Source organism: Neovison vison, chromosome 6 (genome assembly GCF_020171115.1).
Source record: "Neovison vison isolate M4711 chromosome 6, ASM_NN_V1, whole genome shotgun sequence".
NCBI classification, from domain to species: Eukaryota; Metazoa; Chordata; class Mammalia; order Carnivora; family Mustelidae; genus Neogale; species Neogale vison.
In genome coordinates, this window is record NC_058096.1 from 133213777 (window position 1) to 133229991 (window position 16215).

At 41.1% G+C, this 16215-nt stretch overlaps 1 protein-coding gene across 1 annotated transcript in view; it reads right to left on the bottom strand.

The window, feature by feature from the left end:
• Nucleotides 1–16215, bottom strand: part of LOC122910132 (collagen alpha-4(VI) chain-like) — a 113058-nt gene that overhangs the window by 19794 nt on the left and 77049 nt on the right. Inside the window, exons 26-32 of the mRNA XM_044254832.1 lie at nucleotides 13099–13134; nucleotides 12930–12992; nucleotides 11565–11627; nucleotides 10334–10369; nucleotides 9249–9285; nucleotides 7620–7631; nucleotides 7038–7531 (exon numbers count right to left, since the gene is read on the bottom strand). Of these exons, the coding sequence (XP_044110767.1) occupies nucleotides 7038–7531; nucleotides 7620–7631; nucleotides 9249–9285; nucleotides 10334–10369; nucleotides 11565–11627; nucleotides 12930–12992; nucleotides 13099–13134 (741 nt within the window). The remainder of the gene's footprint in view (nucleotides 1–7037; nucleotides 7532–7619; nucleotides 7632–9248; nucleotides 9286–10333; nucleotides 10370–11564; nucleotides 11628–12929; nucleotides 12993–13098; nucleotides 13135–16215) is intronic.

Here is a 16215-nt window from a genome sequence, read left to right on the forward strand (position 1 = left end):
CCCCTGCCCAGATTTATCAAAAAGAAAAGAGAAATGACCCAAATAGGTAAAATCATGAATGAAAGAGAAGAAATCACAAGCAATAGTGAAGAAATACAATTATAAAAACATATTATATGAGCAACCATATGCCAACAAATTAGACAATCTGGAAGAAATAGATGCATTCTTAGAGGTATATAAACTACCAAAATTGAACCCTGAAGAAATAGAAAACCCGAACAGACCTATAACCAGCAAGGAAATTGAAGCAATAATCAAGAATCTCCCAACAAACAAGAGCCCAGGGCCAGATGGCTTCCCAAGGCAATTCTACCAAACATTTAAAGAATAATTAAAACCTATTCTTCTGAAACTGTTCCAAAATAGCCAACAGAATCCAACATACATTAAAAAATTAAAATTTCCTCACCTGGTTATGCTATTTCCTGACTTAATTCAAATCAACCAAGACTGATTGAACAACTACAAAACACAAGTTTTAACAATCCCTACAGAGATACAAAACTGACAATCACACCCTCGAATCGAAGTGTGTAAGACCTAGCAGGAAGGACAGATAAACAAATTTCAAGAAAGAAAGAGGTCAAATAATATGTTTTAGGAACAAAGAAAGAGGGGGTTCATTTGAAGCTCAGGGGATCTAGGGAGCCTGATGAAGATACTGACATCTGGCACTTTGGGAAGAATGAGTAGGATACTTACTTAGCAAAGAAGCAGGCAAAAGGATTAGAATCTGGAGGAATAGCATGTACAAAGGCCCAGAGGTACATAGTGGTTTTCTCTAGAAGTCTCCTTTGTTCCCACTCCCTATAGATTAGAGAACGCCCACCTCCTATGTGCGGCCACACAGCACATCTGAAAGCCTGGAACCCCCTGCCAGATGGTGGAGGTGGACATGAAGAAAAAGGGCAGAGCTGCCCAAATTCAACATTTATATCTATTCCACATGGTCATCAGATCTGAGTACTGACCAAACCAAATGGTCCTAATTAATCACCAGGGGTTAGAGAGAACAGTAGACCTTTGATAACTTTCCCGGAAATCACATGAAGCACTTTGAAAGGCTGCTGAAATCAGGATCCACGGCAGTGTTCCAGGAGCTATGGGAAGACTGAGATAACCCTAGGAGCACCCATTTTATTCCAAGAGTTGTGGGGAAACATTAAATTCGGGTACATTACTTTTAAATCACAAGAAACATATGGAAGTGTGCTATAAAATGCAGAGTTTGTGTGGATTTTTAAGATTGTATGAAAGACATTAAAGAAATCCAAATATCCTCCCAAGTTTGGTCCATGAGAAGAGTCCAATGCGGCAGTAACGGATGTGGTGTCAGTATCCCAGGTCCTTGTCCTTGATCTGCCGTGGTTGGCTGTGTGACCTTGGACAAGGGTCTGGTGCCTCAGATTCCTCAGCAATAGAGTTGAGGGTCTGAATGGATGCCACAAGTTTTCTTCCTGTGTCAACACAGCCTGGTCCTCAGTTCTAATCTGTATTTGCCTCATGTTACCTTTTCTATCCGAGCAACTCAGAGGATGTAACTCTTCCATCTGTTGTCTGGTTATTGGAAAATTACCAAACCCAACTGAATTGGAATACTTACAAAACTTACATCTTTTTAAAAACTTTTCTTAGGAAGAATAATTTTGTGATCATGCCTAAAATGTTTAGTGTTCTTGCAAAAATAGAATTGTGGGAACAAGTACACAAAAACACAATGGAAGTCCATAGGGAAGTATGATTCAGTATAGATTCATCCATACCCAGTTGTCATTAATGAACCTGTAATTACTTTGAATTTGGGTGTACCAGCATGGCCCTAGTCACTGATAAGGTAAATAAGATAATTCCTGGGAAAGCTCAAGCAGAGAGACAGTGTGGGAGGGAATTCAGTATGAGGAGAGGAGAAAATTGGCTCTATGAGTCTTAGTGAAAACTCCCATCAGCATCAGAGAAGGAAATTTCAAAAACAGAGTACCTTAAACCCAGACTAAGTGACCTGCTTGGGGCGCAAAGCTTTACGGTAGTTTGAATCAATGCCTCTGGCGAGTTTCTCAACTTCATTCCTGAGTGTCCAGCTGTAGTCTGTTGGGACTAGTTGTTACTAAAGACGGGAGTTTATGGAGGGGAGAAGACATGGCACATGGATTTGCATTCACATTCTCTTTTATTTCTTAGACAGAAAGATACTTCTTCAAAGGATACAGACAACTCTCAAACTCCAGCCTCCAATTTTTTTTTAAAGATTTTATTTATTTATTTGACAGACAGAGATCACAAGTAGCAGAGAGGCAGGCAGAGAGAGAGGGGAAAGCAGGCTCCCTGCCGAGCAGAGAGCCCGATGCAGGGCACAATCCCAGGACCCTGGGATCATGACCTGAGCTGAAGGCAGAGGCTTTAACCCACTGAGCCACCCAGGCGCCCCCAGCCTCCAATTTTTAAAGAAGTCCCCATGAGCCCTGAGCTGGAGAGACCCACAGGGTTCAATCCAATGCTCTAGCTGTTGCACAAAGCTGCCAGCATCATGGGACAATGTTTATTCCTGGGACTGAGCTGGGGGGGGGCTCTCAACTTGTATGGGAATAGAAGGAAAGAAAGCAAGTGCTGGGGAGGAGGATTTGCCTTGGACGGAAGGAGAGCTAACTGGACCCTAAGGAGAGAGAGTTAGAAACCATCTGGCTTCCAGTTGAGGCAAGAACTTGGGGAACCAGGGAAAATGGACAAACTGGGGAAGGAGGCAAACAGAGGAGTCATGCGACCTGTGACTGACCCCAGGAGCTTGAGTCCAGCTCTGGCTCCTTGCAATTGGCATGACCCCATCCTACCAAGACTGCCATGAAACAGCTGCCTACTCCTGGACCTCCCAACTAACATTAGGGATTGGCATTGGATTGAGGTGGCAGGTGGCAGAGTAAAACTTGGAAATCTGACAGATTAGAGTACAAATTCCAGGACTATGCAGGTTAAAACAAGTTGCTTTACCTCTGGCCTTCCCTTACCATATCTGCGAAATGTAGATTATCATTATTAACTTGTGGGATAGTTATGAGGATTGGACCAACACTCCTCAAACTTTAACACTCATGCAAACCATCTAGGGATCTTGTTAAAAATGCAGAGCCTGGGATGGTGCCCCCATCAGGCTCTACCCCACTCTCAACGTGGAGCGTGCTTGAGAGTCTCTATCTCCTTTTCCCTCTGCCCCTCCCCCTACTCAAGCATGTTCTCTCTCTAAACAAATAAATTTTTAAAAATCTTTTTTTAAAATGCAGAGCTCAATTAATTAGATCAGTGGTAGAGTCTGAGATTTAGCATTTCTCATTACCCAGGTAATGGTCTTGCTGCTGGTCCCAGGACCACATTTTGAGTATTGATGGGTTAAGGTGACAAGGCACGAAAACCACATAGCACAGTTGTTGGAACTTCGTAGGTGTTTACAAATAGAAGCTGTCTAATTTAATAGTTCTTGGGTGAAGAGGCACTCTTCAGGTCCCTGAAGAAGAGATGGTAATAATAATGGCTACCAACTAAGTATACACATAGAAAGTGTCAGCCCAATGTCCCTGTAGGCACCACCTCTTAGAACTCTTATGACATATCTGTGAGCTTATCCCCATTTTATAGGTGAATAAGTTGATGTCCCAGTGTCAAAAAAACATGTCCAGATAACATACAGGACCAAAACAGAGTGTGAAGTCTTTTTTTTTTTTTGAGATTTTATTTATTTATTTGACAGACAGAGATCACAAGTAGGCAGAGAGGCAGGCAGAGAGAAAGGGGGAAGCAGGGTCCCTGCTGAGCAAAGAGCCCAATGTGGGGCTCGATCGCGGGACCCTGGGATCACGAGCCGAGCCAAAGGCAGAGGCTTTAACCCACTGAGCTACCCAGGCACCCCCAGAGTGTGAAGTCTTTACCTAATTTCTTCCCTTGGCTGCTGATCCTGGACTTAGAGCAGTAACATTCTAATGGAAAATAACAACCCACAAGGCCTCAGCTGCAGGTTATCCATGGCCTCTGGAAGAGGCTCTCCAGGCAACCCAACAATTTCTTAATTAAAAAAAAAAAGTCCTCCTATAATTTTTCTGAATCCTGAAATTACACAAAACTTACAATTACCCACCCCCATTTTTTTGACCATCCTCTTAATGTGTCTATCCTTTAGAGCTGATTTTCTTGTCTCCATGATAGCCAGCACTCCATTCTTTGGATTCTTCTTTTTTAATACACAGAAATAAAGAGAGGGCTAGTTCGTAGGTTTATCTCATAGTGTTGTAAAGATAAAATGAATTAATACATGGGAAGAATTTAGAACTTCTAAACTCCCTTCCTGTTCTTGACTTTTGAACTCAAAATCTCATTGCTGATGAAAACTCCAGACCTTGAGCAAGTTATTTAACTTCTCCATGTCTCAGTTTCATTATCTGAGAAATGGGCCCACAATAGTTATCTCACTGGGTTGTTATAAGGATTACAAGAACCAATAAGTGGAAAGATCTTAGTATAGTGTCTGAGTCAATAAACATGAGCTATTTTCCTAGGTACTGTTTCAACGGGAAATGTACTAGACTTTTCATAAAGAAAAATAAAATTTGAAATCTGGGACTCAAATTTCATTTTCCCTGCAATCCTCTGCTTTTTAATTTTAAAAAACGGGGCAAAGATTTTGAGATACATACAGACAATTGGATCCAGACACAAATAGTCCAATGCTGCAAAACTTTTTTTAGGGCTAAGATGACTCAATGGATGGCTTAAAAAGTCTTTTTAATATGCCCCACGGCCTCTGAAAATGTTTAAATGGACTGAGAAGTGCAAAATCTGTTTATATAATGATTTCAAATTGAACAACTATCATTTTTCCAGAAGAAGCACGTGGGTGTTGTTTTGTGAAATAAAACAAAATAGAGGGGAAAGACAAAAGCCTCATGCAACGTCAAAGAGATTCCTCAGGCAGATAATTCCAAAGACAAATTACAGGATACTTCTACTCTCCTAACAGGATACCCCTAAGGATAATGCACAGAGTAGGGGAGAGGTTAAGGGCTGCAATTATCTCCAGTTATGAAGAAATGAGGATTTTTCTGACAGGCCTTGAGAATGGAGCTGTCTTTCTTATGGTTTCTCTCCTTGCTGGTGTCAACAGAAACAAGGTCATCTATTACATTTGAGCGGGCAAGCAACACTTAGCACCATGTAACACTTCTACTTTGTTACATTTAGGAAACAGAATTGGTTTCCAGCACCCCGGGGCAAGAATATGTCTAAGAAACAGAAAGGAGAGCAGAGAGAAGTGACCAAGCTGAGGTCCAAGTGTACTGAAGCTAGCAGATTCTTTTCACATACGATTATATCCTTTTACCTGGAACCTAAAGCAACTAAGAGGCCGAGAACACCCTGACCAAATATTCACTCTACATCAGATCCCAACAGTCTGCCCAGGATCCTCTCAGACAGCCACACTGCTAGACATTTGAGGTATGTAACTGTACCCCAAGGGCCACTCTCCAAATGTTAGGGAGATGCTTTTTTGAAAATAGATCATTACACCAGGAAGGGAGCTAGATAACATTTACTTGTGACCTTCTCTCCATTTTAGAGCTGAGCAAAATGAGACTCAGAAAGATGAAGAGACTTTTCCAAAGGCACTCATTGTTGATGGAAGAGCCAATCTCTAATTTTAACTGTTATTTGGTTATATCCTGCCTTTAGGAATCCTTTCAGGAAGTTATTGAGGGCTGCTCATCAACAACACATCTCTGCTCGCACATCCTCCTGGACAAGAGGGATGTTACAGCAAGAAAAGAACTCAGTGCTTTGCATTTTAACTTTGTTTCTCAAAACCCAGGGTATGTAGTCCAATGGTTGCAAGCTATCACAATTTTATCTATTGATTCTTAGAAGCATATCCACAGCTGTGATAACAGTGTCTGTCACCTACCATCTCTCTTTAAGAGAAAATTAAATGGTCTAGCACAGCTAAATTAACTAGCTATTAGGCTGAACTATACGACATTTTCGTTTTTGCTAGCCCAACACAGTTGAATATTGACAATGGAGTCTCTTAGAGAACCTGTCTTTATTTTGATAGATCATCCCATATATTCCATGAGAATGTGTTATGTGGGTTTCAGTTAGAGAAGTCAAGTCTGGAGAATAGGTAAATAAATTGTGGTATGTACACACTTAGCATAGTTCAGAACAGCAGTAAAAAATAATGATACCCATATACACAACATAGATAAACAAGGAGAACAGACATTATGTTGAGTGGAAGAAGCCAGATACGAAAGAGTACATGTTATAGGATTCAACTGAAATGAAGGTTCAGAACAAGTCAAACTGCTTATTTGACTGTGACAGAAGCCAGAAGAGCAGTGACCCTGTGGAGTGTATAGTTTGGGGAAGCATGAGCAAAACTTAAAGGATGCTGAGAGTTTCATATCTTGAACCATGTCTTGGTCACAAGGGGTTTAACATTTATAAAAATCCATCCAGATGTACGTTTTAAATTAATGTGCTTTACCCACTTTGTCATATGGGTATGTGTTTAAGAAAGGAAGGAAGGAAGATGAGGGGAGAGGAGGGGAGGGGACGGGAGCAGAGGGGAGGAGAAGAGAGGAAAGGGAGAGTTACATTCTACAAACCCTCATGATACAATTTAGCATAGTGCTTAAGCATGGGCTCTGAAGGCAGATCAATCTGCTACTAATTAGATATTTGACTTTTGATGGTATACTTAACTCTCTAAGCCTCAGCTTTCTTATCTCTGAATAAGATATTTCTTATCTTCTTATCCACTCACCTCAGAGAGTCTTGGGGATATTAAATAAGAGTCTTGGGGATATAAATGTTTGTGAGGCATGTAGCTCAGAGTAAGCACTCAAGAGTGGCCAGTTGGTGCTAGTAGTTACACTTGTAGCAGAGTCCATAATAAGAACTCCCCCTCCCCTTGCATACACATCAGTGCAGTCCTTGATGGAGGGATAAGGAGCAGGTACTAAGCCGCCGCCCCCCAGCGACTCCCCCCCACTTACCAGCAGGTCATATGGGAGGTTGTGCACCTCTGTGAAGGTGATGATTGCAGAGGTGATGTCCAGTGCGCTGAGCTCCAGAGTGGCGGTGCTGAAAGCATCTTGGTCATGAGACCAGCCTGCCTGGAAGAACACAGCCACTTTCCTCACGAGAAGACCGGAGCGCACACGTTTGAATACATGTCTGGCCACAAACCTCATGGCCTCCCCAAGGTTCCTGCTGCCAGAAGACCCTTGCAGAGGGATCGCCCTGACCGCCTGCAGGAGTGCGGGCTTCCCCTTGTGGTCTGAGAAGCGAACCAGGTAGTCAGTTTTGGCGTTGTATGAAACGATGGCCACTCGGGCACCCATTGGGCAGTTACTGTCACTTATTTCCATCCTCTCCAACAGAGACAATAGAATGTTTCTCATCCTCTCAAAATCCGACTGGGAGACGTCGTTTGACATGTCCAAGGCAAAGACCACTTCGCTAGGGAACGCTGGGCATTTGGAAATACCTTAACACAATGGACACCCAGATTTAAGATTTTCTGCAATGCCTCTGAACAGGTGATGTCTGAGTGAATAAGAAGATATATTACCTACCTGTCGAACAAGCTGGAAGGGAAATTGTTTTGGAGAAAAAAATGAGACATTGTTAGTTTATATAGGCAGTGCCATGGTTTCTAGGTGAGTGCTTCAGTATGAAAAACTATCTTCTCTGAGAAATTCAAGCAGTGACCTTCTCTGACTCCTGCCTGAGTTTGACCAAGACCTCAATTTGCTCCCCAATATCCATTTTCCCTTTTTTCTATAGCAGTAAATCCTCAGTCCCGGGGCATATGGCTGCCCGGAAAAAAAGACTCCATTTCCCAGTGGGGAAGCCGGAAGAATGGAATAAGAGATATGGTAGAGGGGCACCTGGGTGGCTCAGTGGGTTAGGGCCTCTGCCTTCAGCTCGGGTCATGATCCCAGGGTCCTGGGATCGAGCAGCACATCAGTCTCCCTCCTTGGTGGGAAGCCTGCTTCCCCCACTCCTTCTCCCCCTGCTTGTGTTCCCTCTCTCACTGTCTCTTTCTCTGTCAAATAAATAAATAAAATCTTTTTAAAAATGATTGAGCGATTATATATATTTCGACATGACAGAGTTAACAAAATTAGGTCCTTGGCTTGGTAGATTGTGTATATTTTCCCCCATTTTTCTGTTCACTTTATTTTTAAAGATTTTTTTATTTATTTACTTGACAGAGAGAGATCATAAGTAGGCAGAGAGGCAGGCAGAGAGAGAGGAGGAAGCAGGCTCCCCAGCGAGCAGAGAGCTGGATGCGGGGCTTGAGCCCAGGACCCTGGGATCATGACCTGAGCCAAAGGCAGAGGCTTTAACCCACTGAGCCACCAAGATGCCCCTTTCTGTTCACTTTTGACTTCACAGTGGTCTTCAATATAAATATAAACTTTTTACATGGTCAACTCTGACATTCTCCCTTTGTGGCCAAAACTATGGTATTATTTTTTGTGATTTCTAAGAAAAAGGACTCCAGAATCTCTTTCAACAGCAACTAAATGGGAATGGACAGAACATGAAGTTTAAATAAGCAGGGCTAGGCATTTGTGGAGAGAAGTCAAGCACCCAAATTAAGCACTCTGCCAAATCAATGTTCTCTCCCTATTGCTAATGAGTGAAGAAGTGTACATATTACAGGAAGCAAATATCCAGGAATACACTAAAGACAATGAGTAAATTCCAATCTGGGGATGTTACCAAATATTAACATCTGATGATTTGTAATTCCATTGTTAAAGCATAAATGCAAATAAAAAAAGGACACATTTCTTATTGAAGGCTCCCTGATGATCCCTCTTGTTTAAATGGATGGAATAAGAATATCAAAGTTTTTCTTTATTTGTTTTGCGATAAGAAGCACTGAGATACAGACATGCAGGTATGCAGTTGGCATTTCCCTTCATGAGGTGCCACATTAAAGTGGAATTTCTCTTCACCATTGAGACAGCATCCCTTTCAGCCACTTCATTTCTGAGACCCCACTGGCGAAGATTCCTTACCCAAAGGGAGACTGAGCCAAATACATTAATTTATAAGTCTTTCATGATAGACAATGGCTTCTCCCAACCCTCCGTCAAATCCACGGGTGATTTATGTCCCCAGTCCATGACCATGAACCAGCCCCACCTCACACCACTGGCCCCCACTTGAGACTTTCCCAAACAACTTACGGCAGTTCTCTTGTATGACAGCAATGATGTCACAAGGCTGTTAGAAAGATGGAGAAAGAGGGAAAAGGGAAAGCTATTTAATCTGAAGCATATTCCATCTCTCTCTTATGACTTAGAAATGTCATCTGTGTATTATCAGTTTCTTTCTGAAGCTTTCTAAGCTACAATAGAAAACACAAAAATTGTTACAGCAGATGAAATGATTCAGAAGTTATATTTCTAGATACAACAGATATTTTAAAACATTTAAAATATATTTTATATACCATACAGTGCTCATATTACTAGACATAGATAAATACTTTTGTAATTAATTATATAATTTTTATAATTTTATAATTATAATTATATTTATATATATTTATAATTTTATAATTATAATTAATAAATAATTTTGTTTTTTTAACTGCCTCAAAAAGCAATGGAATCAAATTTGATTTCGAGGAAGTTTCAATCTAGAACTCTTGGCCTAAAATGAAAAGAACTGTCTTCAATTCCTGGATCTTTGTGTCAGCAATTCCTGGAACAATTCTTTAGGGCGAATGCCAAGACACAGACTACTCACACCACCATTAGAATTCTGCTTCGTTCCTTTGATCTCTTCTTCTGTGTTCTGTTTATCCCTTGGCCCCTTTATTTCTTGGTTCTCTCTTGCCCCACTTCTTTCCCACCACAGTAGTATTTTTGTGCTTCGGAGATGAAAAATGATCGTAACTTTTGAGAGTGTTTTCAGGTGTGTCATGAAACATGAGGATGTACTCTGCCATCTATAAATACTTTATAAGCAACTTCTGAACAACTTCTTACAAAAAGGCATATTGTGTGGGAGATGTAGCCTCAAAGTCTTTCCCTTCATGTCAGCCAATAGTAGCACTCAGAAACATCCAGATTGCCTCCATGATTTAAAACATTATTCTACTCTTCTCATTGATGTGATTATAACCTTTCAGAGGAAAGTCTATAAACTTAAGGTACTTAAAGAATTTATAAGAAGAGAAACAATAGAATATAGATTTCTACTGTGTGGAAGAGGAAAGCCTCGTGTGTTAAAAAGAACAAGGTTTAGATTTAAAATGTTTACCTACCATCATATCTGCGAAACCTTTGGGACCCTTGATGCCCTGGGAAGAGTAGAAATGGATTTAAAATGTAAGATTCTGAGGTCTGATAAATTATTCTCTAGAGTTAGCAAAACATTCTCAGAAAGATATCATAGTATATAGACCACCTTCTTTCCCTACAGTCCTGGCCCTGGAATTCTGGCTGATCCCCTAAGGAAAAAAGTCAGAGTGGATCAGAGGTGTGCTCAGACCTCAGAGTCTAGGATATCCAGGAGCATGGTACATAAAGACTCTTAGAAGATCAGGTCATCTTGAGAGCAAGCCACACAGTTTAGGATCCAATTCAAGAAAAGGCCTGTCAAGATCTCAGGGCGATTCAGAAACAGTTCTAAAGTAGACCCCAGCCATTTCCTATCTCTCCTCCTCAGGCTACTCACCACCATCTTATCCTGGCTCTAGTGCCAAATAAGCCATCCCTGGAACCCTTCAGAACAGATAGTCCTGACTGAGGTACTCTGGGAGTCTAGAAATCCTTGTTTTTATTTAGATTCTACAAGCTAGTGATTTGTCAGCTCAGGCAGGTCACAATAATCTTTTCAGCCTTTGTTTTCTCGTCTGTAAAATAGGTGTGTGCATCATTCTGCTTCCAAGATTTTTGCTTCTATGACTTTGTGGCTCCTCTACAGTAAATCCTAAATGCAGTGAAACCACCAGTTTCAGCCCCTGGCTCACTCACTCTACCATCTCCTGTGAAAGGACGGCCTAGCCTCATGGGACAAGGGGTAGTGCAAAATGACAAGAGCCCCAAAGTCTTTCCCTTCATACCAAATGACCTCTCAGGGAATTTAAAAAAAAAAATTGTGGAATTGCAACATTGTCAGTTTAGTTCAAATTATATAAATGTCACATTTTGTTAGGATTTCCTTCCAGTGTTTACACAAATGTTTTTGCTCATCTTGTTTACATTGATAAACTCAGTCTCCACTGAGTTTATGTATTATGTATTTAGACAGGTTTATAAATCTCCAGCTGTTCTAATATCTTCCCGATGTTCAAGTAAACAATATACATTGAATAAATATACTGTGTAAGGACTTGAAGCTAATGTCCTCAAAAACAAACTTGGTCATTCCCTATACAGATCCTCTAGTGCCTCCCAAATGTTCATTTCTTCATTCATTCAGATGGCTCTTAGCAGATCCTTATTCAGTTTTACACAAAGGTTGAAAATAAAAGAAAGAAGAATCTGTGTTACCACTGGTCCTGGAGGGCCTTGGTCACCTGGAGTTCCAATAAGTCCAGGAAAGCCAGCATTACCCTAAAAATAGCCAAACCAAAAGAATAAGCTTCTCCTCTTGAATACAACTCGGTTAAAACCATCAGACCCACTTTGAGATACTAAGCTGTCATTCTTTCTAAGCTCCAATGAGTCCGCTATGGACTAGTTAAGTTTATGAACTGTATCAATGGCGTGAGATGCCAAAGTAGAAAGGGAGGCGGTCTCCTTCGGGAGTCATCTAAACTGCCCCCTACAGACCTTACCTCAGCCAACATGTGGACACACAGACACACACTTTCAAACCCAGCCTTAAAGGATGGCTCAATAGTCAATTTAGACTTCAAGTCATATAATTAAAAGAATATAGGAAATACACACTGAGGACCTGACATCAAGAGAAAGACATCAAAGAGAAAAATTTCTTTCACCACCTTCTGGTCTTTAGAGTCTGATAAAAGGTCTATGCTGACCATGGTTTACTGATCATCTTACAGGTATCGAAACGACATAGCAGTATCTGCATGTAGGTGATGCTTTGTCCTTTTTTATTTGAAACCAGAGATATCAGTTATTTGAAATCAGAGACATCATAGAGCAGGGCAATATTAGCCAGTAGCAAACCATGTTAGGCATAGATTAGTTTTTTCCTTTATGCCCTTGCCAGTGTATGAAAATACCAATTATTGAGTGCCTAGATAATAAATATTCTTTTTCCTCTTTTCTGCACTGAATACTAGTCCATGTCTTTCCCAGAAGGCATTGTTCTCTAATGTCTATCAGCTAAAAACTGTCAAGGTTTTAGATATTCACAGGCTCTTTCCAAAAAGAGCTGCCAGTGATTGTAGCTTTTTGAGACTGAACCTTTGGAACCCAAGGGAATGGATTTTAAATGGTGGACTCCACAAAGCACAGTGAAGACATGGCTCAAAGTCCACCAGGATGGCAGCCACGTTCCTGAAAGTCTAGTCCTAAATTAGCTAAGACAAAGTTAAGGCTTGAAGGAATCTGACAGAAATAGCAATGTTTGCTCTGCAGCTAAAACAATACCCTCCCAAGTGATATCCAGACTTACCATAGATATAGATATTGTGTAACTGAAACTCCAACTTGGATTTTCTTTTATTACACTTTGATGAGCTGCATTTGCATTCACAAGATCAATGGGAGTGGTATTAATTTGGGGGGCAGGGGGAGTGGGGTGGCCATAGAAAGGTGTGGAATGTTTCCTGAGAAGGACAAGAGCTTCCTGCTGAGAAGTCCATTAACCCAATAGAAATTCTCCAGTGAGGAGTGTCATGATATGTGCAGTTATAGATCTTGGGAAATTCCTTTGATTCTTACCCTCCGCCCTCTGATTCCCTTTGCTCCCTTCTCTCCTCGGTGGCCTGAGTCACCATCTTCCCCCTTCACAGAATCAAAAGCAAAGCCTTGAGATTGAAAAAAAAAATAGCTACAAACAAATGACACATGCTGCATACCAGTTGCCAGACCCAGAAAGATATCTTCTTACTTGTGCACCAGGAGAGCCAGGAAATCCAGGTTCACCCTAGTGTCAGAAATGAGATAAGGTTTTGTTTAATGTCATATGATTAAGTCTTTCTTTGACATTCCTCAGGGAATAAGAAGAAACTATAATTTTGAGAAAACACTCAAAACAGGTGCCAGGAAAAGCAATGATAGTAACAGTTGTTATCTTGAGCTACTCCCAAGTGACCATATTTTATTTCTATAATTCGATGTGAAATAACTGGCAAATGATCTTTACCAATCTTCCCCTTCCTTCTTTGCCAGACAGAAAGGGAACTATGGGACTATGTATTACATATTGTGTAATGGAATTTCCTTCTTAAGCATTTTTATCCAGTGGTCTAAATAACCAGAGGTCTGATCCAACATAAACCAAAGGGAAGGGTACCAAACTGACTGCCGGAAAGCAGGTGGTCATTGTCAGATCAAAGGCACACTCCAAAACAACTGTTCATTCAACAAGTATTTAGTTAGCACATGCTACATGCCAGGCACCTTTCTAGCCACTGGGAATTGAGCAGTGAACAGAACAAAGATCCTGCTATCGTGGAACTTACCTGCTAATGAGGAAGAAATGTATGTCAGGGAGAGATGGATGCTATTCTAGAAAGAGGATTAACGGATAAAGAATGACATGGATAGATTTGGGCAGGGGGTAACTATTTTATACAAAGTGGTCAGACAAAGCCTTTTGGTAATGGCCGCATTTGGGCAAAGACCAGAATAACTTGAGGAGGCCAGCCAAACAGGTATCTGGGAGACAGCGTGTGTGTGTGTGAAAGATGAGTGTGTGAAGAACCCTGAGGCAAGAATATGAGTGTGTGCTGTGTTTGAGGAACCCTGCAGCAGAATGGCAGGAGGGGAGCAGGAGGAGAGTTCACAGAGTCAGGGAGTTCACAGAAGGACCAGATGTATAGAGTCTTGTAGGCCATGTTAATAGTGGGGCTAATTCTGAATGACACCAGGAGCTGAAGCTGGGCTTTGAATAAAGGAATGACATGGTCTGATTATCCATTTAAAAGATGAGTGTGGGGGTGCCTGACTGGCTCAATTAGTAGAGCACGTGACTCTTGTTCTCAGGGTTGCAAGTTCGAGCCCCATGTTCGGTGTAGCGTTCACTTGAAAATAAAATCTTTTAAAAAATAAATATAGAATAAAATAAAATAGGGCTCTGGCTGCTGCTCAGATTAGGCAAGAGTGGGAACAAGAATGTCAGTCATTGGTCTAGAGGGTCAGGCTTGGTCTAGAGGGTGGCAGTGGCAGGGGCAAGAAGTGATGAAATGCTAGATGTATCTGGAAGATACACTCACAGTATCTGATGATGAGGTAAATACAGTAGTTGAGAGACAGACATTTATTAAAGATGGAGCAAGTATCTTCCTTGCACAACTGGCAGATGGGAGGCTGTACTCCCTGAGATGGGGAAGGCTAGAGGAGGGGCAGGTTATCAGGGGAATCGGTTTTGACTGACCAGATATTTGATGATATTAAAAGATTATTGTTAATTCTTAGGTTGATAATGGTACTGTGGTTATATTATAAAGAATCTTTTAGAGATGCAACTTGAAATATCTACTCATGGAATATATGATATCTGGGATTGCTTCAAAATAATTGGGGGAAGGATACAGGTGTGGTGGGGTACATATAAAACAAAATAAAACTGGCCAGGGGTTTTTCATTGCTTGAGTTAGGTGATGGGTACCTGGTGAGAGGTGTCATTGTATTAGTTTTGCCACCTATATCTGTGTTTGAATTTCTCCATAATCAAAGGTTAACAAACAAAAGAAGAAGAAAAATGAAGGAAGAGGGGGATGGAAGAGGAAGAGGAGGAGGAGAAAGAGGAGGAGGTGTTGGAGGAGAAGAAGGAGGGAGAGGAGGGGGAGGAGGAAGAGAAGGTTGTTTTGTTACACGCCAGTTTTAAGGTGGAAACATGTTTAGAGTTTAAGACACTGGTCCAAACTGGAGAAGTGCACTGGAGATCACAGGATAGATTAAGGATACTTGATGCCATGAAACTGGATAAGGTCACCTGAGAAGAAAGTAAAGAGGAGAACAACAGAAGTATAAGGAACAAAAAGAGCAAAGGAAAAAAGAGACAGACAGACAGACAGAGAGAAACCAAGAAACAGACTCTTAACTATAGAGAAAAAACTGATGGTTACCAGAGGAGAGGTGGAGGAAGGGATGGGGGAAATAGGTGATGGCGATTAAGGAGGGCACTTGTGATGAGCACTGGGTGTTGTATGGAAGTGTTGATCACTATACCGTACACCTGAAACTAATATTACACTCTACGTTAACTATATTGGAGTTAAAATGAAAACCTTAATAAAAAAATTTGAAAATTAAAATTAAAAAAAAAGAAAAGTGTAAGGATAGAGTCCTGAGTCTTCTAATATTTAGAGGCCAAGAACATTCAAAAGAAACTAAAAACAAGAAGATAGCAAAAACCAGGGAATTGGTATGTTCTGGGAGATGAGAGAGGAAAGGTTTTAAGAAGAAGGCCATGATCACCTTTGTCAAATGCTGCTGAGACTTGGAGTATGATGCGGACGAGAACTGACCACTGGATTTAGCACCATGGGTTTTACCTTGACTAAAGCAGATGTCATTGAGTGGGCAGGGGTCAGGGGGTGAAGGTTCAACTGTCATCAGTTCGAAAGAACCAGAGGACAGAAAGTGGAGTTTCTCAACCATGGCACTACTAATATTTTGGACCTGATGATTCTCCTTTGTTGTGAGGGGCTGTCCTGTGTATTATAGGAAGAAAAATAGTACCTCTGGTCTCCATCCACTAGGTGCCCTTTGCATCCCCTCCCCCAGTTGTGACAACCCAAACATCTCCAGACATTACCAAATATGCCCTGGAGGGTAAAATCACTATTGGGTAAAAACCACAGATATACACCTAATCCATCAAAGAATTTTGCCAGAGAGAAGGAGGACAATGGAACTATGTAGTTAAGTGAGGGGTTTTTATGTTTGTTTTTTTAGATGGGCTATATTGACACTTCTTTGTATACTGACAGGAATGATCTATGGAGAGGGAAGAAAATTTGATGATGAAGAAGAGAAAAGACCCAGGACCTTAACAAAG